At 45.7% G+C, this 26,061-nt stretch overlaps 1 protein-coding gene across 1 annotated transcript; it reads right to left on the reverse strand.

Moving 5' to 3' along the window:
- Window positions 1-586: 586 nt before the first annotated feature.
- On the reverse strand, window positions 587-25,963 carry LOC147968068 (uncharacterized). Its single transcript, XM_087523375.1, has 5 exons — window positions 25,516-25,963; window positions 23,611-24,930; window positions 21,976-23,550; window positions 21,260-21,615; window positions 587-913 (listed from the first exon to the last, which is right to left on the reverse strand). The coding sequence occupies exons 1-5, from the start codon at window positions 25,961-25,963 to the stop codon at window positions 587-589; spliced, it is 4,026 nt and encodes a 1,341-aa protein (XP_087379501.1).
- Window positions 25,964-26,061: the final 98 nt, after the last annotated feature.

The following is a 26,061-nucleotide window of genomic DNA, read 5'->3' on the forward strand; positions in this document are numbered from 1 at the left end:
AAATCGCCAGTCAATAAAAAAAAACTATGGGGCCAAAACTGGGGTGGACTGGGCCTCACCATGGGCCAAGCCCAGTTAGTGGAGGAGCTGGTAGGCCGCCAGCTGGGCCGAGGCAAGGCCGGCCCAGGCGCGCGCGGATCTGGCGGTCGAGCGGGTCAGCGAGGCAGGGCTGGTCAACGCGAGTGGGCGAGGCGCTCGTCCTCTGTTCGGGGAGGCTGGGCGCTGACTCGCTGCTCCTTCCGCAGCGAGACGAAGCAGGGGCGCGGCACTTGGCGAAACGGGGCAACAGCGGCGGATGGAGCTTCACGGGCAGGCAAGGTGGAGCCCGCTGGGAGCGGAGCAGAACGGTGCGGCGCGGGATGCAGGGCCTCGCCGGGTCTGGTGGAGATGGCGACGAACGAAGAAGGGCGGCGATGGCAGCTGCAAGGCCATGGCGGAGCTCCTGCACAGTGCGGCGACAGGATTAGAGATGAGAGAGACCTCGGGGAGGAAAAGAGAGAGGAGGAAAAGGACGCGACGACACCGGCCTGGAACAGCTGCTGGTCTTGGTCGCCGGTGGAGGGGTCGGCGAGGACGAGCTCGACGCTCAGGAGGTTGAAGGTGCACGGGATCGAGGCTGTGCTGCGGCATCTGCTTCGGGGTAGCGAAGGTAGAGGCGGGTGAGGCGGCGGCTGACCTCGGGAGGAGCTGGGGCGTGTTGGAGGAGGTCCTGCTGGAGGTGGTCGCTGCTGACGGCTGCCGGAGGAGGCTCGAGCAACGGCTTCGAGGCCGCCTTGGCCACCAGGATCGGGAGCTCCTCTCCCATCCGTGTGTGGATGACGAGCACGAGCATGGGGCACGGGGCGATGGCAGAAAGAGGGGATCCAGGGGAGGCGCCGATAGGATCGTGGGGCCTTGGAGTTTGGGCAAGTGACTGCGTTTGTTGGCGAAAAACGTTGGGCGGTGGCGCAAATCGAGGGAGGTGGCTGCGGGTGCTGGTTGGAGGAAGGATCCAGAGGGGTATTTGGAGTGGCGGCGGCCGAAAGGGAAAGATGGGACAAGCCCCTAGGATCTAGGGTTAGTCTGATATTTATATCAGATGAATTTAGTTTAGGGGATATCTCATCCCTACGCTCGTAATCGAACGGCTGAGAAAAAAATAGATAGGGAGTCCAAACAAGAAAACGGAGATGTTTTCGGGATGTTTGGGGATGATCCGGACACAACGGTGACGACTGCTCGGGTCGGGTCCGGGACAATTTTCGGACGCGCGCGCGAGGAGGGTCGCGGGCTGACGACAGAGGTTAGGTAGGGCCTCACGGTGAGTGGTAGTGGGCTGTGCAGAAAGCTCTGGACTGAGAGAAGAGAAGAGAGAGACCCGGCGACTGTTTCCGGAGACCGAAAACGTCCAACGTGTGCCCGGCTATAATGCCGCTATCGTTTAACGTTGGGCTATCAAATGAACTCCGAATGCGATGAAACTTGACAGGCGGTCTATCTACACTATAATAAGACCACACGCCAACTTTCATCCCATTCCGAGAACATTTTCCGGCCACTTATAAAATACTATTTCGGACATGCCGCGGGCGCGTGCAAGTGTGCCTGCGCTCAGAACGGATAACAGACGAAACTGGGGGAACCCGGACGGATGCAAGTTTTGAAAAACATGGTGATGCAATGCACATGATTACATGAAAAGATGCAACACGCAAATGAATGACATCGCAACAACAGCGAATAACTGGAAGACACCTGGCACATCGGTCTCGGGGCGTCACACGAACGCACGGCACCTCCGAGTTCAGCACACGTTCAGCCCGATGACGTCCCTCGAACTCCGATCCAGCCGAGTGTTGAGGGAGAGTTTCGTCAACATGACGGCGTGGTGACGATGATGATGTTCTACCGACGCAGGGCTTCGCCTAAGCACCGCTACAGTATTATGGAGGTGGACTATGGTGGAGGGGGGCACCGCACACGGCTAAAAGATCAAATCAATTGTTGTGTCTTTGGGGTGCCCCCCTGCCCCCGTATATAAAGGAGCAAGGGGGGAGGTGCGGCCGGCTACGAGGAGGCGCGCTAGGAGGAGTCCTACTCCCACCGGGAGTAGGACTCCCTCCCTTCCTTGTTGGATTAGGAGAAGGGGGGAAAGAGGGGGAGAGAGGAAGCAAAGGGGGGGGCGCCGCCCCCCTCTCCTTGTCCTATTCGGACTAGAGGGGAAGGGGCGTGCGGCCCTGCCCTAGCCGCCTCTCCTCTTCTCCACTAAGGCCCACTATGGCCCATTAAGCCCCGGGGGGTTCCGGTAACCCCTCGGTACTCCGGTAAAATCCCGATTTCACCCGGAACATTTCCGATATCCAAATATAGGCTTCCAATATATCAATCTTCATGTCTCGACCATTTAGAGACTCCTCGTCATGTCCGTGATCACATCCGAGACTCCGAACAACCTTCGGTACATCAATACTCATAAACTCATAATATAACCGTCATCGAAACTTTAAGCGTGCGGACCCTATGGGTTCAAGAACTATGTAGAAATGACCGAGACACATCTCCGGTCAATAACCAATTGCGGAACCTGGATGCTCATATTGGCTCCCACATATTCTACGAAGATCTTTATTGGTCAGACCGCATAACAACATACATTGTTCCCTTTTGTAGGGGAACGTAGTAATTTCAAAAAATTTCCTACACTCATGCAAGATCATGGTGATGCATAGCAACGAGAGGGGAGAGTATGATCTACATACCCTTGTAGATCGACAACGGAAGCGTTTGGTTTATGTAGTCGTACGTCTCCATGGCCCGACCGATCAAGCACCGAAACTACGGCACCTCCGAGTTCTAGCACACGTTCAGCTCGATGACGATCCCCGGACTCCGATCCAGCAAAGTGTCGGGGAAGAGTTCCGTCAGCACGACGGCGTGGTGACGATCTTGATGTACTACTGTCGCAGGGCTTCGCCTAAGCACCGCTATAATATTATCGAGGACTATGGTGGCAGGGGCGCCGCACACGGCTAAGAATATGATCGCGTGGATCAACTTGTGTCTCTCTGGGGTGCCCCTGCCTCCGTATATAAAGGCTCAAGGGGGGGTGCGGCCGGCCTAGGAGAGGCGCGCCAGGAGGAGTCCTACTCCCTCTGGGAGTAGGATTCCCCCCCAATCCTAGTTGGAATAGGATTCGCGGAGGGGGGGAAAGAGAGAGGGGGGCCGGCCCCCTCTCCTTGTCCTATTCGGACCAAGGGAGGGGAGGGGCGCGCGGCCCATCTTGGGCTGCTCCTTCTCTTTTCCACTAAGGCCCACTTAGGCCCATATTGCTCCCGGGGGGTTCCGGTAACCTCTCGGTACTCCGGTAAAATCCCGATTTCACCCGGAACACTTCCGATATCCAAACATAGGCTTCCAATATATCAATCTTTATGTCTCGACCATTTTGAGACTCCTCGTCATGTCCGTGATCATATCCGGGACTCCAAACAACCTTAGGTACATCAAAATGTATAAACTCATAATATAACTGTCATCGTGACCTTAAGCGTGCGGACCCTACGGGTTCGAGAACAATGTAGACATGACCGAGACACGTCTCCGGTCAATAAACAATAGCGGAACCTGGAAGCTCATATTGGCTCCTACATATTCTACGAAGATCTTTATCGGTCAGACCGCATAACAACATACGTTGTTCCCTTTGTCATCGGTATGTTACTTGCCCGAGATTCGATCGTCGGTATCCCATACCTAGTTCAATCTCGTTACCGGCAAGTCTCTTTACTCGTTCTGTAATACATCATTCTGCAACTAACTCATTAGTTGCAATGCTTGCAAGGCTTAAGTGATATGCATTACCGAGAGGGCCCAAAGATACCTCTCCGACAATCGGAGTGACAAATCCTAATCTCGAAATACGCCAACCCAACATGTACCTTTGGAGACACCTGTAGAGCACCTTTATAATCACCCAGTTACGTTGTGACGTTTGGTAGCACACAAAGTGTTCCTCCGGTAAACGGGAGTTGCATAATCTCATAGTCATAGGAACATGTATAAGTCATGAAGAAAGCAATAGCAACATACTAAACGATCGGGTGCTAAGCTAATGGAATGGGTCATGTCAATCAGATCATTCACCTAATGATGTGATCCCGTTAATCAAATAACAACTCTTTGTCCATGGTTAGGAAACATAACCATCTTTGATTAACGAGCTAGTCAAGTAGAGGCATACTAGTGACACTCTGTTTGTCTATGTATTCACACATGTATTATGTTTCCGGTTAATACAATTCTAGCATGAATAATAAACATTTATAATGATATAAGGAAATAAATAATAACTTTATTATTGCCTCTAGGGCATATTTCCTTCAGTCTCCCACTTGCACTAGAGTCAATAATCTAGATCACATCGCCATGTGATTTAACATCAATAGTTCACATCTTTATGTGATTGGTTCACATCTCCATGTGACTAACACCCAAAGGGTTTACTAGATTCAATAATCTAGTTCACATCGCTATGTGATTAAGACCCAAAAAGTGATCATGTTTTGCTTGTGAGAGAAGTTTAGTCAACGGGTCTGCCACATTCAGATCCGCATGTATTTTGCAAATTTCTATGTCAACAATGCTCTGCATGGAGCTACTCTAGCTAATTGCTCCCACTTTCAATATGTATCCAGATTGAGACTTAGAGTCATCTGGATCAGTGTCAAAGCTTGCATCGACGTAACCCTTTACGACGAACCTTTTGTCACCTCCGTAATCGAGAAACATATCCTTATTCCAGTAAGGATAATTTTGACCGCTGTCCATTGATCTACTCTTAGATCACTATTGTACTCCCTCTCTTAACACAGTGTATGGTATACAATAGATCTGGTACATAGCATGGCTACTTTATAGAACCTATGACTGAGGCATAGGGAATGACTTTCATTCTCTTTCTATCTTCTGCCGTGGTCGGGCTTTGAGTCTTACTCAACTTCACACCTTGTAACACAGGCAAGAAACTTTTTCTTTGACTGTTCCATTTTGAACTACTTCAAAATCTTGTCAAGGTATGTACTCATTGAAAAACTTATCAAGCGTCTTGATCTATCTCTATAGATCTTGATACTCAATATGTAAGCAGCTTTACCGAGGTCTTTCTTTGAAAAACTCCTTTCAAACACTCCTTTATGCTTTGCAGAATAATTCTACATTATTTCCGATCAACAATATGTCATACACATATACTTATCAGAAATGATGTAGTGCTCCCACTCACTTTCTTGTAAATACAGGCTTCACCGCAAGTCTATATAAAACTATATGCTTTGATCATCTTATCAAAGCGTATATTCCAACTCCGAGATTCTTGCACCAGTCCATAGATGGATCGCTGGAGCTTGCATATTGAGTTAACACCTTTAGGATCGACAAAACCTTCTAGTTGCATCGTATACAACTCTTCTTTAGTAAATCCATTAAGGAATGCAGTTTTGTTTATCCATTTGCCAGATTTCATAAAATGCGGCAATTGCTAACATGATTCGGACAGACTTAAGCATAGATACGAGTGAGAAAATCTCATCGTAGTCAACACCTTGAACTTGTCGAAAACCTTTTGTGACAATTCTAGCTTTGTAGATAGTAACACTACTATCAGCGTCTGTCTTCCTCTTGAAGATCCATTTATTCTCAATTGCTTGCCGATCATCAGGCAAGTCAACCAAAGTCCATACTTTGTTCTCATACATGGATCCCATCTCAGATTTCATGGCCTCAAGCCATTTTGCGGAATCTGGGCTCATCATCGCTTCCTCATAGTTCGCAAGTTCGTCATGGTCTAGTAACATGACTTCCAGAACAGGATTACAGTATCACTCTGGTGCGGATCTCACTCTGGTTTACCTGCGAGATTCGGTAGTAACTTGATCTGAAGTTACATGATCATCATCATTAGCTTCCTCACTAATTGGTGTAGTAGTCATAGGAACAGATTTTTGTGATGAACTACTTTCCAATAAGGGAGAAGGTACAATTACCTTATCAAGTTTTTTACTTTCCTCCCACTCACTTCTTTCGAGAAAAACTCCTTCTCTAGTAAGTTTCCGAATTTAGCAACAAAAGTCTTGCCTTCGGATCTGTGATAGAAGGTGTATCCAATAGTTTCCTTTGGATATCCTATGAAGATTTACTTCTCCGATTTGGGTTCGAGCTTATCATGTTGAAACTTTTTCACATAAGCATCGCAGTCCCAAACTTTAAGAAACGACAGCTTAGGTTTCTTGCCAAACCATAGTTCATATGGTGTCGTCTCAACGGATTTAGATGGTGCCCTATTTAACGTGAATGCAGCTGTCTCTAATGCATAACCCCAAAACGATAGTGGTAGATCGGTAAGAGACATCATAGATTGCACTATATCCAATAAAGTACGGTTATGACATTCGGACACACCATTATGCTGTGGTGTTTCATGTGGCATGAGTTTGTGAAACTATTCCACATTGTTTTAATTGAAGACCAAACTCGTAACTCAAATATTTGTCTCCGCGATCAGATCGTAGAAACTTTATTTTCTTGTCACGATGATTTTCCACTTCACTCTGAAATTCTTTGAACTTTTCAAATGTTTCAGACTTATGTTTCATCAAGTAGATATACCCATATCTGCTCAAAATCATCTGTGAAGATTAGAAAATAATGATACCTGCCACGAGCCTATTCATTGGACCACATACATCAGTATGTATGATTTCCAACAAATCTGTCGCTCGCTCCATTGTTTCGGAGAACGGAGTCTTAGTCATCTTTGCCAATGAGGCATGGTTCGTAAGCATCAACTGATTCATAATCAAGTGATTCCAAAATCCCATCAGCATGGAGTTTCTTCATGCGCTTTACACCAATATGACCTAAACGGCAGTGCCACAAATAAGTTGCACTATCATTATTAACTTTGCTTCTTTGGGCTTCAATATCATGAATATGTGTATTACTACGATCGAGATCCAACGAACTATTTTCATTGGGTGTGTAACCATATAAGGTTTTGTTCGTGTAAATAGAACAACAATTTATTCTCTTACTTAAAAGAATAACCGTATTACAATAAACATGATCAAATCATATTCATGCTTAACGCAAACACCAAATAACACTTATTCAGGTTCAACACTAATCCCGAAAGTATAGGGAGTGTGCGATGATGATCATATCAATCTTGGAACCACTTCCAACACACATCGTCACTTCACCCTTAACTAGTCTCTATTTATTCTGCAACTCCCGTTTCGAGTTACTAATCTTAGCAACTGAACTAGTATCAAATACTGAGGGGTTGCTATAAACACTAGTAAAGTACACATCAATAACATGTATATCAAATATACTTATGTTCACTTTTCCATCCTTCTTATCTGCCAATCACTTGGGGTAGTTCCGCTTCCAGTGATCAGTCCCTTTGCAGTAGAAACACTTAGTCTCAGGCTTAGGACCAGACTTGGGCTTCTTCACTTGAGCAGCAACTTGCTTGCTGTTCTTCTTGAAGTTCCCCTTCTTCCCTCTGCCCTTTTCTTGAAACTAGTGGTCTTGTCTACCATCAACACTTGATGTTTTTCTCGATTTCTACCTTCGTCAATTTCCGCATTACGAAGAGCTTGGAATCGTTTCCGTTATCCCTTGCATATCATAGTTCATCACGAAGTTCTACTAACTTGGTGATGGTGACTAGAGAATTCTGTCAATCACTATCTTATCTGGAAGATTAACTCCCACTTGATTCAAGCGATTGTAGTACTCAGATAATCTGGGCACATGCTCACTAGTTGAGCGATTCTCCTCCATCTTTTAGCTATAGAACTTGTTGGAGACTTCATATCTCTCAACTCGGGTATTTGCTTGAAATATTAACTTCAACTCCTGGAACATCTCATATGCTCCATGACGTTCAAAACGTCTTTGAAGTCCCGATTCTAAGCCATTAAGCATGGTGCACTAAACTATCAAGTAGTCATCATATTGAGCTAGCCAAACGTTCATAACGTCTGCATCTGCTCCTGCAATAGGTCTGTCACCTAGCGGTGCACCAAGGACATAATTCTTCTGTGCAGCAATGAGGATAAACCTCAGATCACGGATCCAATCCGCATCTTTGCTACTAACATCTTTCAACACAATTTTCTCTAGGAACATATCAAAATAAACACAGGGAAGCAACAACGCGAGCTACTGACCTACAACATGATTTGCAAAATACTACCAGGACTAAGTTCATGATAAATTTAAGTTCAATTTAATCATATTACTTAAGAACTCCCACTTAGATAGATATCCCTCTAATCCTCTAAGTGATTACGTGATCCAAATCAACTAAACAATGCCAGATCATCACATGAGATGGAGTAGTTTCATTGGTGAACATCACTATGTTGATCATATCTACTATATGATTCACGCTCGACCTTTCGGTCTCCGTGTTCTGAGGCCATATCTGTATATGCTTGGCTCGTCAAGTATAACCTGAGTATTCCGCGTGTGCAACTGTTTTGCACCCGTTGTATTTGAACGTAGAGCCTATCACACCCGATCATCACGTGGTGTCTCAGCACGAAGAACTTTCGCAACGGTGCATACTCAGGGAGAACACTTCTTGATAATTTAGTGAGAGATCATCTTATAATGCTACCGTCAATCAAAGCAAGATAAGATGCATAAAAGATAAACATCACATGCAATCAATATAAGTGATATGATATGGCCATCATCATCTTGTGCTTGTGATCTCCATCTCCGAAGAACCGTCATGATCACCATCGTCACCGGCGCGACACCTTGATCTCCATCGTAGCATCGTTGTCGTCTCACCAATCTTATGCTTCCACGACTATCGCTACCGCTTAGTGATAAAGTAAAGCATTACAGCGCGATTGCATTGCATACAATAAAGCGACAACCATACGGCTCCTGCCGGTTGCCGATAACTCGGTTACAAAACATGATCATCTCATACAATAAAATTTAGCATCATGTCTTGAACATATCACATCACAACATGCCCTGCAAAAACAAGTTAGACGTCCTCTACTTTCTTGTTGCATGTTTTACGTGGCTGCTACGGGCTTAAGCAAGAACCGATCTTACCTACGCATCAAAACCACAACGATAGTTTGTCAAGTTGGTGCTAATTTAACCTTCACAAGGACCAGGCGTAGCCACACTCAGTTCAACTAAAGTTGGAGAAACTGTCACCCGCAAGCCACCTATGTGCAAAGCACGTCGGGAGAACCGGTCTCGTGTAAGCGTACGCGTAATGTCGGTCCGGGCCGCTTCGTCCAACAATACCGCCGAACCAAAGTATGACATGCTGGTAAGCAGTATGACTTATATCGCCCACAACTCACTTGTGTTCTACTCATGCATATAACATCAACATATAAAACCTAGGCTCGGATGCCACTGTTGGGGAACGTAGTAATTTCAAAAAATTTCCTACGCTCACGAAAGATCATGGTGATGCATAGCAACGAGAGGGGAGATTATGATCTACGTACCCTTGTAGATCGACAACGGAAGCGTTTGGTTGATGTAGTCGTACGTCTCCACGGCCCGACCGATCAAGCACCGGAACTACGGCACCTCCGAGTTCTAGCACATGTTCAGCTCGATGACGATCCCCGGACTCCGAGCCAGCAAAGTGTCGGGGAAGAGTTCCATCAGCACGACGGCGTGGTGACGATCTTGATGTACTACTGTCGCAGGGCTTCGCCTAAGCACCGCTACAATATTATCGAGGACTATGGTGGCAGGGGCGCCGCACACGGCTAAGAATATGATCGCGTGGATCAACTTGTGTCTCTCTGGGGTGCCCCTGCCTCCGTATATAAAGGCTCAAGGGGGGGTGCGGCCGGCCTAGGAGAGGCGCGCCAGGAGGAGTCCTACTCCCTCTGGGAGTAGGATTCCCCCCAATCCTAGTTGGAATAGGATTCGCGGAGGGGGGAAAAGAGAGAGGGGGGCCGGCCCCCTCTCCTTGTCCTATTCGGACCAAGGGAGGGGAGGGGCGCGTGGCCCATCTTGGGCTGCTCCTTCTCTTTTCCACTAAGGCCCACTTAGGCCCATATTGCTCCCGGGGGGTTCCGGTAACCTCCCAGTACTCCGGTAAAATCCCGATTTCACCCGGAACACTTCTGATATCCAAACATAGGCTTCCAATATATCAATCTTTATGTCTCGACCATTTCGAGACTCCTCGTCATGTCCGTGATCATATCCGGGACTCCGAACAACCTTAGGTACATCAAAATGTATAAACTCATAATATAACTGTCATCGTGACCTTAAGCGTGCGGACCCTACGGGTTCGAGAACAATGTAGACATGACCGAGACACGTCTCCGGTCAATAACCAGTAGCGGAACCTGGATGCTCATATTGGCTCCTACATATTCTACGAAGATCTTTATCGGTCAGACTGCATAACAACATACGTTGTTCCCTTTGTCATCGGTATGTTACTTGCCCGAGATTCGATCGTCGGTATCCCATACCTAGTTCAATCTCGTTACCGGCAAGTCTCTTTACTCGTTCTGTAATACATCATTCTGCAACTAACTCATTAGTTGCAATGCTTGCAAGGCTTAAGTGATATGCATTACCTAGAGGGCCCAGAGATACCTCTCCGATAATCGGAGTGACAAATCCTAATCTCGAAATATGCCAACCCAACATGTACCTTTGGAGACACCTGTAGAGCACCTTTATAATCACCCAGTTACATTGTGACGTTTGGTAGCACACAAAGTGTTCCTCCGGTAAACGGGAGTTGCATAATCTCATAGTCATAGGAACATGTATAAGTCATGAAGAAAGCAATAGCAACATACTAAACGATCGGGTGCTAAGCTAATGGAATGGGTCATGTCAATCAGATCATTCACCTAATGATGTGATCCCGTTAATCAAATAACAACTCTTTGTCCATGGTTAGGAAACATAACCATCTTTGATTAACGAGCTAGTCAAGTAGAGGCATACTAGTGACACTATGTTTGTCTATGTATTCACACATGTATTATGTTTCCGGTTAATACAATTCTAGCATGAATAATAAACATTTATCATGATATAAGGAAATAAATAATAACTTTATTATTGCCTCTAGGGCATATTTCCTTCACCTTTGTCATCGGTATGTTACTTGCCCGAGATTCGATCGTCGGTATCTCAATACCTAGTTCAATCTCATTGCCGGCAAGTGTCTTTACTCGTTCTGTAATACATCATCCCGCAACTAAATCATTAGTTGCAATGCTTTCAAGGCTTTAATTGATCTGCATTACCGAGTGGGCCCAGAGATACCTCTCCGACAATCGGAGTGACAAATCCTAATCTCGAAATACGCCAACCCAACAAATACCTTTGGAAACACCTGTAGAGCACCTTTATAATCACCCAATTACGTTGTGACATTTGGTATTACACAAAGTGTTCCTCCAGTAAACGGGAGTTGCATAATCTCATAGTCATAGGGACATGTATAAGTCATGAAGAAAGCAATAGCAACAAACTAAATGATCAAGTGCTAAGCTAACGGAATGGGTCAAGTCAATCACATCATTCTCCTAATGATGTGATCCCGTTAATCAGATGACAACTCATGTCTATGGCTAGGAAACATAACCATCTTTGATCAACGAGCTAGTCAAGTAGAGGCATACTAGTGACACTCTTTTTGTCTATGTATTCACACATGTATCATGTTTCCGGTTAATACAATTCTAGCATGAATAATAAACATTTATCATGATATAAGGAAATAAATAATAACTTTATTATTGCCTCTAGGGCATATTTCCTTCAAAGCATAGTGTGGTACTGCGTTGAATCGAGCAAACGCAGTTCATCCGAGCAGTGCGTGATAGTAGCTGCGGAAGGGGACGATATCGAAGATTAACTCCTCGCTTCGAAAGTTGTTCGGAGATCCGAAGACAACCTCTAGTGTGATTGAGCCCATACAGCGGGCCTCTACAACTGGTATGACTCCTTTGAAGGTAGTCCTGGTGGGCTTGATCCGTGATGGTTTAATGCCCATTTTTCACGTTGTATCCTAATAGAGTAGATTGAGGCTGCTACCTCCGTCCATAAGGACGTGAGTCAGGTGGAACCCATCAATTATTGGGTCTAGGACCAGTGCGGCTGAGCCACCGTGACGGATACTGGTCGGATGATCCCGGCGATCAAAAGTGATCGGGCATGACGACCAAGGATTAAACTTTGGGGCGACTGGCTCTATCGCGTAGACGTCCCTGAGCACACGCTTGCGCTCCCTCTAGGGGATGTGGGTAGCGTATATCATGTTCACCATTTTGACCTAAGGGGAAACTTCTTCTGTCCACCTTGTGTTCGGTTGACGTGGCTCTTCGTCATCGTCCTCACTTTGTGATCCCTTTCCCCTGTTCTCGGCGTTTAATTTGCCGGCCTGTTTAAAACCCGGCAATCTCTATTTGTATGATTGAGTGGTTTGTCCGGGTGCCATGAATCTGGCACGAACGATCAAGTATGCGGTCCAAGCTAGATGGGCCTGAATTGTTCTTTTGGAACGGCTTCTTCCGCTGACCGGACTTAGAGCCACTGAATCCGGCATTGACCACCGTATCCTCGGTGTTGTCGTTGTTGTTTCGATGCTTGTGTCTGTTGCGTCGAGATTTGTCTTTGTTATTTTTAACCTCAGGGGTGCCGGCGTCGCTTGTGTTGTTTTTGCTACGGGCCAACCAACTGTCCTCGCCCGCACAAAAGCGGGTCATGAGTGCCGTGAGGGCCGTCATGGATTTTGGCTTTTCTTGGCCAAGGTGGCGAGCGAGCCATTCGTCGCGGATGCTGTGTTTGAAGGCTGCTAGGGCTTCGGCATCCGGACAATCGACGATTTTGTTCTTTTTAGTTAAGAACCTAGTCCAGAATTTCCTGGCGGACTCTCTGGGCTGTTGAACTATATGGCTTAAGTCATCAGCGTCCAGAGGTCGAACATATGTACCTTGGAAGTTATCGAGGAAGGCCTCTTCCAAGTCCTCCCAGCTGCCAATCGAATTTTCAGGCAGACTGTTGAGCCAATGCCGAGCTGGCCCCTTGAGTTTCAAAGGGAGGTATTTGATGGCATGGAGGTCATCGCCGCGGGCCATATGAATGTGGAGAATGAAGTCTTCGATCCACACCGCGGGGTCCGTGGTTCCATCGTATGATTCTATGTTCATGGGTTTGAACCCTTCTGGGAATTCATGATCCATGACCTCATCAGTGAAGCAATAAGGGTGTGCGACGCCTCTATATCAGGATGTATCGCGATGTAGCTCTGATGGAGTCCGTTTGTGGTTTTCAGCCCGTGCATGACTAAGTTTGTCATGTCCGAATAGGTGGCCGTCGTCGCGTGTCGAGGCACGACCACGCGATCCGTAGATTGATTTGGTATGTCCTGCTTTATTGTTCAGGTTTTGTTGGAGGTCATATGTATGACCGTGGGCTAATTTACCTCTACCTGTGCGACGAGGCGGGGCGGGCTGGTGTTCGGCGTGAGTTGTCGTTTTGTCCGTATGATGTGGTGGTCGGTCGGCCGCACTGTACGATGGTGGTATGTATTCCGGCGCCTCCTTGTCAAACTGAGGTAGCAATTTGCGCTTTGGGTAGCTTTTGGTTGGGCACTTGAGGTCGTATTCTTCGACTTCTAGGACATCGGTCCATTTATCATTGAGCAGATCTTGGTCAGCTTGAAGCTGCTACTGCTTCTTTTTCAGGCTCCTTGCAGTGGCTATTAGCTGGCGCTTGAAGCGCTCCTGCTCAAGAGGTTCCTCAGGCACGATGAAATCGTCGGTGCCGAGGCTCACCTCATCCTCGGAGAGCGGAAGATAACTTCCGTCCTCTGGGTCTTCGTGCGTGGCCTGTTTACCAGGGCTAACCTGCCCATCTTCCCGTTCATCTTGTTCATTAGTTGTTTCAACGGGATCTTCGTTGTCTTTGGCACCTTCTGGAGTGTTATCTTCTCATGTGCCGGTGTTGCTATCTTTTACTGCGGCATGACTTAGAGCGGCGCCGCTGACACCGGCGCTTGGATTGTATTTCGGAAGGTTTATCCTCACCTGGATCTTCCTTGTCATCGCCGATGTTCTCCTTTGGTGCATCCACCATGTATACATCATACGAGGAAGTGGCCGTCCAGCGTCCGGTGAACGGCGGGTTCTGGGCCTCTTCTTCTCCGGCATCGTCGTCCATACCGTCGATGTCCTCGGAGTCTTAATCAAGTGTGTCGGTCAAATCCTCGACCATGGCTATGAACTGGGTGGCGGGTGGGAAGAAAAATTCTCCACCGTCAGCCCCTAGTTCGGACCGGATATAGTTCGGCGGTGAGTACTTCGCCAAGGACGGGTTTTTTATGAGTTTAGCACGTCGCCCAAAGGCGAGTGCTGGAAGATGTCTGCGGCACTGAATTCGAAGATCGATAAACGGTCAAGTTCAGCGTCTGCGGGCTCACATGGTTCGGAACTTATGACCGGAGACGAGTCCGGAGTTCCGGTGGCACAGGTATCGTGCGAGATCAAGTCTATGTGTGGCTCCAACGCCGGGGAATCTGTGGCCGCCGTGGTGGGGTTGAGCCTCCCGTCCTTGGATGGCACAGTCTGCTCCGGATCTAAGGCTAGAGCGGTTATGGGAGCTGTCTCATGGATGCAGTCCGATGACAGTTTTAGGTCATGTCTCTCGGGGTGACCAAGAGTGGTAGCCGCGGTCTCGAATCCGGCGAGGATCAAGTCTCCACGGATGTCCACGACGTAGTTCAGGCTCCCAAATCTGACGTGATGGCCAGGGGCGTACCTTTCGATCTGCTCCAGATGACCAAACAAATTGGCCCGCAGTGCGAAGCCGCCGAACACGAAGATTTGTCCCGGGAGGAAAATTTCTCCTTGGACAACATCATTATTGACGGTTGAAGGGGCCATCAAACCTTTTGGCGACATCACAGTGGAACTCTCAATGAAAGCACCAATGTTGGTGTCAAAACTGGCGGATCTCGGGTAGGGGGTCCCGAACTGTGCGTCTAAGGTCGATGGTAACAAGAGACAGGGGACACAATGTTTTACCCAGGTTCGGGCCCTCTCTATGGGGGTAATACAAGATGAATATGAGTATGAATATGAGTATGGTGTCCTGCTTGATTGATCTTGATGAATATGAGTATTACAAGAGTTGATCTACCACGAGATTGTAATGGCTAAACCCTAGAGGCCTAGCTTGTATGGTTATGATAATGTGTCTCTCCTCCGGACTAAGTCCTATGGTTTATATAGACACCGGGAGGATCTAGGGTTACACAAGGTCGGTTACAAAGAAATGAATCTACATATTCGGTCGCCAAGCTTGCCTTCCATGCCAAGGAGAGTCCTATCCGGACACGGGTGCAGTCTTCGGTCTTCGTATCTTCGCAGCCCATCAGTCCCGCCCATGGCTAACAAGTCGGACGCTCGAAGACCCCTTAGTTCAGGACTCTCTCAGAGCCCCCGCCGAGGAGAAGTGGTAGGGGAGATCGGTCTCTATGGTAACGGCGGCGCCGTCGCCGAGAGGAGAGAGAAACCCTAATGAGAGGGGAGCCGACTGGTTTGTTTGAGACCCGACGGAGGTTAATTAGTGAGAGTATTCCCGTAATCCGCCCGTGATTGTCCGTGTGTCTAGGATTTTCGCCGAGCACCGGGCACTGCAACTTTATTCCATTTTAGATCTGTATTATTTTTTGAGAAACACCCATAATTTCATTTATACTCATAACAATTACATGTACACTGATTTGGATATAAGATCTAAGAAAATACAAAGTAACTCCTATTACTAAGAAATTACAATGATCTCTCTTGTAAACACCTTCGCGGTATCAATCTCCGCTCGAACAAATACTCTAAAGACCTTAGTAAAGAGACTGCAATTAGACTGGACTAACGATGTTATTACTCTTTCACCCATATGAACATTATCAATAATGGTTTTTGAAAGCACCTTGAATCGCCCATCTAAAAAGATGGGAAGCCTTGATCGATGAACGTACTTGGGCCGGGGACGATCCCCTGGAAGTGCAGGCCGCCGAATCACTACCTTCACCATGGTGTTGATGAAAGATTTCACCTCCACAAAGAATCGAACCAAAAAAAAGTTTGACACAACAACATAAACTCATCAGATACGAATAATCGAGTCTGTGAGGACAGAAAATCTCTAACCTCATGGCACTGCCAAAAGAACGAGAGGAAGTTTATTTTCACAAAACTATAATGATCACTAGGCGTTGACGAAGAACATAGAGGTCTTGAAGATCCGAGGCCCCCCATCCCTCTCAGCGCCAAGATAGCAGCTGGAGGCGAGGGGACTAAAATTTCTCAGATGGCTGCGGCGACAGCGGCACAAGAAACCCTAGCTAGGCAGGGGAGAACAATTTTATTCCCTATGTTGCCGATGTGATTACTGTTGGATTATAGATGGGCTTTGACCCCATATAAGATAGATTAATCTCTAAGCCCCATGTAGGTGTATGGCAAGTTTTACTTTAAAAAAGTTGTATGAGAAGTGGTTGAAAGTTTAGTGTCATATTTCTAGTTAAGGAGAGTTGAGACCCCTTTTATAAGGGTTGCTCTAGCTAGCTTGGGAGGAGTGGTACATGCGCGCTCCTTCCGCCGCCTCATCTCGTCAGGGCTCACGCGTCGCAGGTTGCGGGAATGAGTACAGTGATTGCCATGTTTATTATCTACTCGTGCATTAGATTAATAAAAAAGTACTAATATTTCCAACAATTACAATAGAGACAATGGTTATGCATGATGGTCTAACTCTTGCAAACTCTTAGGGTTTAAACGAGTGAAGGCGGAATCCAATTACATAAATGTCATCCTGTCCTCGGCAAACAAGATGGTGGGATGCGGTATCGGCATTTTTACCAGAATATATTCTGGAGTATAAATGTGGGTGTAACTTTTTAAATTGGGAAGGTTAAATTTAAATATCATTTTCGTTCTGCTACTCAAGCGATGCATGTAAGCTAATTACTGTTATTGCAATACGATTTCGCTTATTTGGACGGATGGACCTCCAGTCATTTTGATCAATAAGCCTGTGGACGTTGTAATGCTGCTGGAAATTCAGTAGAGCTAGCCATGACATCTTCTCTAAAACAAATTCACTCTACAAAATGTGAGAGTACCCGCACTAGCGTTTTTTTACTCTGCATCGTCCGATTTCTACGTTTCTACAGTTATAGGATATGTTTCGTTCCAGGCCTTGAAATGCCACACCTTACCACATATTTTCAACAAATTTGTTTAAGATTAGTTCAATAAAATGAAAGCCACAAATTGACAAGTCTAAATCCTAAGAGTATCCTGCCACATTTTTAAGTGTATGTAATGTGGTGTCCCAGTGTAGCAAAAGCATCTTGTCTAATCTTGAACCAAACACGCACATAAGTTGATCAAACTTATTTAATCCTAGGTGTGGTAATCTAAGGCAACCTTAGTCGCAAACAAAACAACCCACACGATCAAAGCAGTCTTGTCTCAAAAAAAAAATCAAAGCAATGGCTCTTTCATGTACATTCTCATCCGGTCTCTATCCTAGACCCCAACCACTGCAACCGACGTATGGACTTGTACGAAAAGCTGCTAGAGACGACGGTGGTGGAGGATCCGGTGAAGGCAGACGCCCGAAAGATCAACTCGGCGACTCGGCAAGTCCGCCCCGTCAAACAGAAGGCAAAGGAGGCGGTGCCGCTCAAAAAGAAGGGCGACGGGTGTGGCGGCTGATGTGCCAGTGGTAGGTGGGCATGGGGCGGGCTTGGTGCAGGCGGCAAGTGGGCCTGGGAATCGGGGCACTTCTGTCGTCGTCGTCCTAGCCGGACCAATACAAGCCGCCCTACTTCCACGCCGCCTAATAGCTCGGTATGCAGTGCTTGACATCCGCTGCTGGGCACGTGCCTTATTGTGTCGATGTCTACATTGTGCCACTCCTTTTCTCCGAGTCGACATCATTGCAACTTGTCCGGTCGCGGACATTGGGGGTGAAGTAGCTCGGTGCCCGCTCTTTGTTCGCTGGTATGTCTCAGCCGAGAGAGATGTCGTATGACACGTGGATATGGAAATGATGGAGATGGTCCACGACAGCGGGGGAGGCGGAGGCTGCTTCGAAAATGGACTTGTGGATGACTCGGAGCTAGAGGTGCACTCCAAGCAGCCGGAAATGTACACATATCCCAACACGTACACCCTGTTGGGCACGCAGCAGGGCACGTACACCGCCTAGCTGGATTCGTACACCATCCAGTAGGAGCAGGACAGTGACGACGACCTTGATCAGGAAAGATTCAACATGCCAGGGGACAAGTTGTTGTGCGACGCGTGGTTGTCCACTGGCATCGATATGATCCATCACATGGAGCAAAAAGACGCAACATTTTGGGCTAACATTCATATTTGGTTACATGAGCACAAACATTTCGATTCCTACCGCGACAAACTCATCCGTAATCGTAGGACAAAGTTGCTCAGCCATCGATGGTACGCCATCCAAGAGGCCGTGCCCAAGAATTGCAACCATTTGAAGCAACTAATCGGTCGATGGCCAAGTGGTTTGCAAACCACCGAACAAGTAAGCTGTTTTATGTGTTGCTCACTTGGCCAGATATGATCTATGTATTGGTCATTTGGCCATATATGCTCTATGCGTTGGTCATTTGGCCAAATATGCAACTTGGTATGATGTTTTTCTTTGTAGCCTTCCCATGTGTATAACTTGTTCTTGAAGGTGGAGAAGAGGAACTTCGTCCTCATGCATTCTTGGTTGAAATAGAGTAGGCAACCCAAGTGGGATTTATTCATTGTCAACACAGTCGAGAGCGTCGGCATCAGCGCAGAGGGAGAAGAGGGTGATTCAACTGGACCAACAAAAGAACCGTTCGAGAAGGTTAGAGAAGGGTTTTGGGGAAAGAAATGAGAGGAGGAGAAGAAGAGAGAAGGAGCAGCGACCAAGATGACGGAGAGATTTGAAGACATCTTCGCAAAGAAGGATGAAGCATTTATCAAACGCTCTGATGTCGAGGGAAAAAAGGCCGAGAGGTTTAACATGTTGATGGCAGTGGCCGAGAAGAAGACTATGCTCGAAGAGAAGAAGGTTGAAATCGCGACCGATTCAGAGAATTCGAATATGCTGACCTTGAAAATGGAGCATTTGGATGAGCCCGCAAGGATGATCGTGCAAGCCATCCATCTTAAGTTGTTGAAGTGCTTGAAGGGGAACTGGAGATGGCGGAAAAGGCGGCAGCCAAGAAGGAAGCAGATTACGAGGAACATACGTTCAAAAACTATGAACAAACTATGAACAACCTTGATAGGGCGTTATGCATGGTCGAACCCAAGCAAACGTTCAAGGGATGCGGTTGGATGGCCGACTCTTATATCCATGTCTGCGGACTGGTCCGAAACAGTCCATGGATGGATACCATGTCCATTTTCATGCGTTGAAGTCACCCTAAAGTTTTGGACTTCATACATTGAAGGTGATGATCGAGCGGGGAGAGTGGATTTTTGGAACCCGGATGTATTGGAGGACCTTATTTTAAATACTTTGAAAATCACATTTAAGGTTTCAAAAAATTCTGAGAAAAATTCTACATGATCATATGGATGTATATTACACATGTGTAAAGTTTGGTGATGAAATAAGTAAATATGCAACCTATACAAAAATGACAAAATGGTGATTTCCAAATAGTGAATAAGGCATGCACTGTTCATCTTTCCAAAATCACGATTTTGTCATTTTTGTGTAACTCACGTGGTTACTTATTTCAGCATCAAAATTTGCACATGTGTAATATAGATTCATATGAACATATTGATTTGTTTTCAGAATTTTTTATAACTTCAAAATAGCATTTTGGCACAGTTCAAAAAATAGGGCTCCAATGCACCTGGGTTCCAAAGTGACTTTTTGATCGAGCGGGTCTTCTTTAGACGGGCCTCTGACTCCTTCAAATTTCTTGCGTTTTTATAACACGGGCACCCGCTGCCTAGGCAGCGGTACTGCGACCGACTGGAGCAGATGTTGGATACGCTACATGTCACTGCTCGCCTCTCTTCGATGCGAGCCCCCTGGCGACGTGGCCAATTGGTGATCTTTTTTCTATCTTTCTCCTATTATTTTTTTGGCGTATCTGTGCTGATGCTTTAGTAGATTTTTCTATCTTGGTGATGTAGTACTCGTTGTATGGATATTGTCGATTGCTTTATGATGTGACGGCGGCCCGATCTTTCGATGAGAGTGGGAGTAATTATCGATTTGGTGGATTTTGACCTTGACGATCCGGCTATACCGTACCCGACGATACGCCTCGATAATCGCTAAACCAATCTCCGATGGTTATTGACCTTGTCGTAGGCACGATCAACCTAAACAACGAGGTTCAAGTTCCTGCAAGCAACCGAAGAACCGGCAAGAACAAAGGTGAATTGCAACTGAAATTGCGGATAATAAACTGAGCACACGAACTAGATGAAAAGTTGGGGTTCCACTGTGGATCTGACAAGGCGGTAGTCCTACACGTCTCGTAGATGCGAATTGTAGCGATGGCTAAACAATACAATAAAGCCCGAGTCTAAACCCTAACTTAACCTAGCTATTTATTAAAGCAGATGCCGCCTGGGGCTGATCGGACACCGGTCCGTACGGCGACCGAGTGCTGCACGTAGGAAGTAGTCAAATTGTGTTGGCCCACCATGGCCCAAAACGTGGTGTCTCTTGGTCCATGCAACAAAAATCAATTGGCTTGGGTCTTGTGGCGTCTGCTTCCTGTACCATGGCATGCACGATGGATGGGATGGATGGTGCGGTGTGTGCATGCATGCAAGGACGGTTGAGAGCATGCACGCAAAGAGTGTTGTTCCATTTGGTTTAAAGGCTCCTCTTCAATTGATTGTTTGATCCCTTGGTTTCTGAGTACAATTAAATCAAAACATGAGTGTAATATCATATTCTCGTTAGCTAAATCATATGTACAAAGGAGCGATAGTACCTGGCCATTTATTTGTCTCGCTCGCGCTCTAGTAATAGGACCAGGTGGAATAACTGATGTAGGAGTCGCGGCGGGTGTAACAATAGAAAAGATGTCCTCATCATCCCCCCCTTCTTGAATCGAAGTCGTCCTCAACGGCATCTCATCGTCAGCACCCAAATAAGGCTTTAAATCTGCAACGTTAAATGTGGGACTAACCCGAAATTCTGCAGGCAAATCAAGCTTATATGCATTCTCGTTAATTTTTTCAAGCACTTTAAAAGGTCCATCCGCACGAGGCATTAATTTTGACTTTCGTAAATCAGGGAAGCGGTCTTTTCGCAAATGTAACCATACTAAATCACCTGGTTCAAACATAATACTTTTCCTACCCTGACTACCAGCAAGTTTATACTTGGCATTCATGCGTTCAATATTTTTCTTAGTCATCTCATGCATTTTCAATACTAACTCAGCACGTTCTTTAGCATCAAGGTTTACTTTCTCCGAAGATGGAATAGGTAATAAATCAATTGGCGCACGAGGTATAAATCCATAAACAATCTCGAAAGGGCATAATTTTGTGGTGGAATGAACGGAACGATTATAAGCAAACTCTACATGAGGCAGGCAATCTTCCCACATTTTTAAGTTCTTTTTCAAAACAGCCCTAAGCATAGTAGACAATGTTTCATTAACCACTTCAGTTTGACCATCTATTTGAGGATGACATGTAGTACTAAATAAAAGCTTAGTCCCCAATTTTGTCCACAACACCCTCCAAAAGTGGCTAAGAAATTTTGTGTCACGATCAGAAACAATTGTATTTGGCACACCATGTAAACGAACTACTTCTCTGAAGAACAAATCAGCAATGTAAGTAGCATCGTCACTTTTATGACAAGATATAAAATGTGCCATCTTAGAGAATCTATTGACAACAACAAATATACTATCCCTCCCCCGTCGTGTTCTAGGCAGTCCTAATACAAAGTCCATAGATATATCTTCCCAAGGAGTGCTAGGAACAGGAAGAGGCATATATAAACCATGTGGGTTCAAGCGTGACTTAGCTTTTTGGCATGTCGTGCAGCGTGCAACATATCTCTCCACATCCCTTCTCATTTTTGGCCAAAAGAAATGACTAGCAAGGATGTCTTCTGTCTTCTTGACGCCAAAATGTCCCATAAGTCCTCCTCCATGCGACTCCTGTAACAACAAAAGACGAATAGAGCTATCTGGGATGCATAGCTTGTTAGCGCGAAAAACAAATCCGTCATTAATGACGAACTTGTTCCAAGTTCTACCCTCTCTGCAATTGAGCAATATATCTTTAAAGTCAACATCATTAGCGTATTGCTCTTTTATAGTTTCAAGTCCAAAAATTTTGAAGTCAAGTTGTGATAATATAGTATAGCGTCTAGACAAGGCATCGGCAATAACATTCTCCTTCCCTTTCTTGTGTTTAATAACATAAGGAAAGGATTCAATAAATTCAACCCATTTTGCGTGTCTACGATTCAGTTTGCTTTGACTTCTAATATGCTTGAGGGATTCATGATCAGAATGTACGACAAACTCCTTAGGCCATAAATAATGTTGCCATGTCTCCAAAGTCCGAACTAGTGCATAAAGTTCTTTATCATATGTTGAATAATTCAGACTAGGCCCACTGAGCTTTTCACTAAAGTATGCTACTGGTTTTCCTTCTTGCAATAAAACACCACCTAAACCAATGCCGTTAGCATCACATTCTAATTCAAACATCTTATTAAAATCAGGTAATTGCAGCAAAGGGGCGTGTGTAAGCTTATCTTTAAGAATAGTGAAGGCTTCCTCTTGTGCGTCGCTCCAAACAAAAGGCACATTTTTCTTTGTGAGCTCGTTGAGCGGCGCTGCGATGGTACTAAAATCTTTCACGAACCGCCGGTAGAACCCAGCAAGTCCGAGAAAACTTCGTACCTGTGTGACCGAGTTAGGGGTCGGCCAACTCTGAATCGCTTCAACCTTGGCTTTATCAACTTCAATTCCCTGCGCTGTCACAACATAGCCAAGAAAAGCGACTCGATCCGTGCAAAAAGTGCACTTCTCGATATTACCAAATAAACGTGCATCACGCAGAGCAGAAAAAACAGCACGCAAATGGTCTAAGTGTTCCTCTAGTGACTTGCTATAAATCAAAATATCATCGAAATATACTACCACAAATCGTCCAATAAAAGCTCGCAAAACTTCATTCATTAGTCTCATGAAAGTACTAGGTGCATTAGTTAATCCAAAAGGCATAACTAACCACTCATATAAACCAAATTTAGTTTTAAAAGAAGTTTTCCATTCATCACCTAGTTTCATACGAATTTGATGGTAGCCACTACGCAAGTCCACTTTAGAAAACACAACTGAGCCACTAAGTTCATCAAGCATGTCATCTAATCTAGGAATAGGATGACGATATCGAATTGTAATATTATTGATGGCTCTACAATCAACACACATACGCGAAGTACCGTCTTTTTTAGGAACAAGTAAAATTGGTACAGCACATGGACTAAGGGATTCACGAATGTAACCTTTTTCAAATAGTTCGTGAACTTGTCGCTGAATCTCCTTAGTCTCCTCTGGATTAGTCCGGTACGGCGCACGGTTGGGTAATGAGGCGCCAGGGATCAAGTCAATTTGATGTTCAATTCCTCTCATAGGTGGCAGCCCCGGTGGTACTTCCTTTGGAAAAACATCATGATACTCCTGCAAAAGGTTAGCGACAACAGGAGGCAAAGAAGAAGGCATATCCTCAAATGAAAACAAAACTTCTTTGCAAATAAGAGCATAACATTCATCAGTATGAGCATCTAACTCAAAAATGTGAGCACGTGTAGCTAAGAAAGATACACCTTTCAATTTAATTTCTTTAGATGTGCTAGGATCAGATTTGTGCAGCTTATTAAATTGTTCTAAATCATCAACAACTTTTTGATTTTCAGATTGAGTACGCTCAATATTTGTGTTTCTACTAGCCCTAGCAAGATCATCTTTTAAAATTTGCTCAGGAGACATAGGGTGTAGAATGATTTTCTTTCCTTTATGTGTGAGAGTGTACTGATTAGTTCTACCATCATGTAAATATTGTTTATCATATTGCCATGGCCTTCCTAGTAACATAGAACAAGCTTGCATAGGCACAATATCGCAATCAATAGTGTCATGGTATGAACCTAAAGAAAAAGGAACTCTCACCATGCGTGTTACCTTTACCTTTCCACCATCATTAAACCATTGAATGTAATATGGTTGTGGATGTTGTCGCGAAGGTAGGGAGAGCTTCTCCACCATGTCAATGCTTGCTAAATTGTTACAACTCCCTCCATCAATGATTATGCGAACGGAACGCTCCTTGACGACTCCTTTGATGTGGAAGAGGTTGTGACGTTGATCCTTCTTTGCTTTGACAATCTGAGCACTAAGTACACGATGTGATATAAGACTCATGTACTTATCAGCGTCGTCAGCGGTCACATGTTCTTCCTCTTGCTCCGGTCTTGTGTCATCGTCTTCATGTGTAGCAAGCAAGGCATATGTGTCTTCATCAAAATCACTAGCAGAGTCGTACTCGCCGTCTTCACGAATGATCAATACACGCTTATTAGGACACTCCTTCATGACATGGCCAAATCCCTTGCAAGTGTGGCATTGGATATCCTTTGTTCTTTTGGAGGAAGCGGACGATGACGATGAACTTTTTGTTGGAATTTGTGTAGTACTTTTCAGTGGTGCCGAAGTGTGTGATGCTGAAGTTGATGAAGAAGGCCCCAGTCGAGAGGTTGTAGGTGCTGTTGTAGAGGTGCGAGTGGACGGGGCAGCAGGAGTGCGCGACGCCCATGTGGAAGTACGACCTGCAGAAAAATTAGGACGCAGTCTGGAACGACCCTGCACTTCATGTTCAGCATGTATAGCAAGATGGAATAAACGGGTCATTGAATGATAATCTTTATAAGCAAGTATGTCATAAATTTCTCTATTCAATCCATCCAAGAACCTAGCCATAGAGGCTTCCTCAGTCTCAACTAAACCACAACGTAACATGCCCATTTGCAATTCTTGATAATAGTCTTCCACAGATTTAGATCCTTGGTTCAAGCGTTGTAGTTTATTTAGCAAGTCACGTTCATAATATCCAGGAACAAAACGGTGACGCATTACTAATTTCAAAGCTTCCCAAGTGGCAGGAATATTATTAGGATGTTTACGACAATGTGCTCTCCACCAAACAGAAGCAAAATCACTAAACTCACTAGTTGCAGCCCTAACTCTTTTATCATCAGGAAAATCATGGCAAGCAAATTTTTGATCAACTAGTAATTCCCAGTCAAGATAAACATCTGGATCATATTTCCCAGCAAAAGGAGGCATGAAAAATTTAATTCTACCCAAAGAATCGTCATGGCCACGCACCTGAGGACGCTGGTGTCGTCCCATACCTTGTTGATTATTGCGTAGTCGACGATGATCACGATCATTGTTATCATTAACTGCATCAGGATCCTCAGAATCACCATCATAGTTGTCATCTTGGATGTCGTCGGCTATCGAGTTGGCGTTGCGAGGACGGCGCTGGTCGACGGCATCGGTGTATGAAAGAGGGTGCCCCGGGTCTCCTGGGAGTACCCGACGAGCTTGTTGCAGACCTGTGTTGGTGGCTGGAAGATGCGGAGTGGAAGTGGAGGCGGCACCTAGACGGGCATCCTGGGCATCAAGACGTTTCATAATAGATGCAAGTGTTTGGGTGAACGTCTCATTGCTATCCTCGATCGACTTGAGACACTTATCAAGTGCGCCCTCGAACGATGTGAACCGCTCGGTGTATGCATGCACATCCTCCTCAAGGCGTGCCACCGTGGCTTTCATGTTGTCTTCGTCACCTGCCATGGTTAGGACGGAACAAGAACAAAATCACAAGTATATTGCTCCTACAGTAACTATAGTGAGGCGGTGGAAAATGTCTCTCAACTCTCGAGCAATTACCA

Source organism: Triticum urartu, chromosome 5A (assembly GCF_056163025.1).
Source record: "Triticum urartu cultivar PI428250 chromosome 5A, HENAU_Tu73, whole genome shotgun sequence".
Lineage (NCBI taxonomy): Eukaryota > Viridiplantae > Streptophyta > Magnoliopsida > Poales > Poaceae > Triticum > Triticum urartu.

Coding starts and splice junctions, on each gene's coding strand:
- LOC147968068 (XM_087523375.1), bottom strand. CDS start 25,963: ATGGCAGGTGACGAAGACAACATGAAAGCCACGGTGGCACGCCTTGAG. Junction 23,551..23,610: donor TCACGAACTATTTGAAAAAG/GTTACATTCGTG, acceptor TTCCTAAAAAAG/ACGGTACTTCGCGTATGTGT. Junction 914..21,259: donor ATTTGCCTGCAGAATTTCGG/GTTAGTCCCACA, acceptor CAACAAACGCAG/TCACTTGCCCAAACTCCAAG.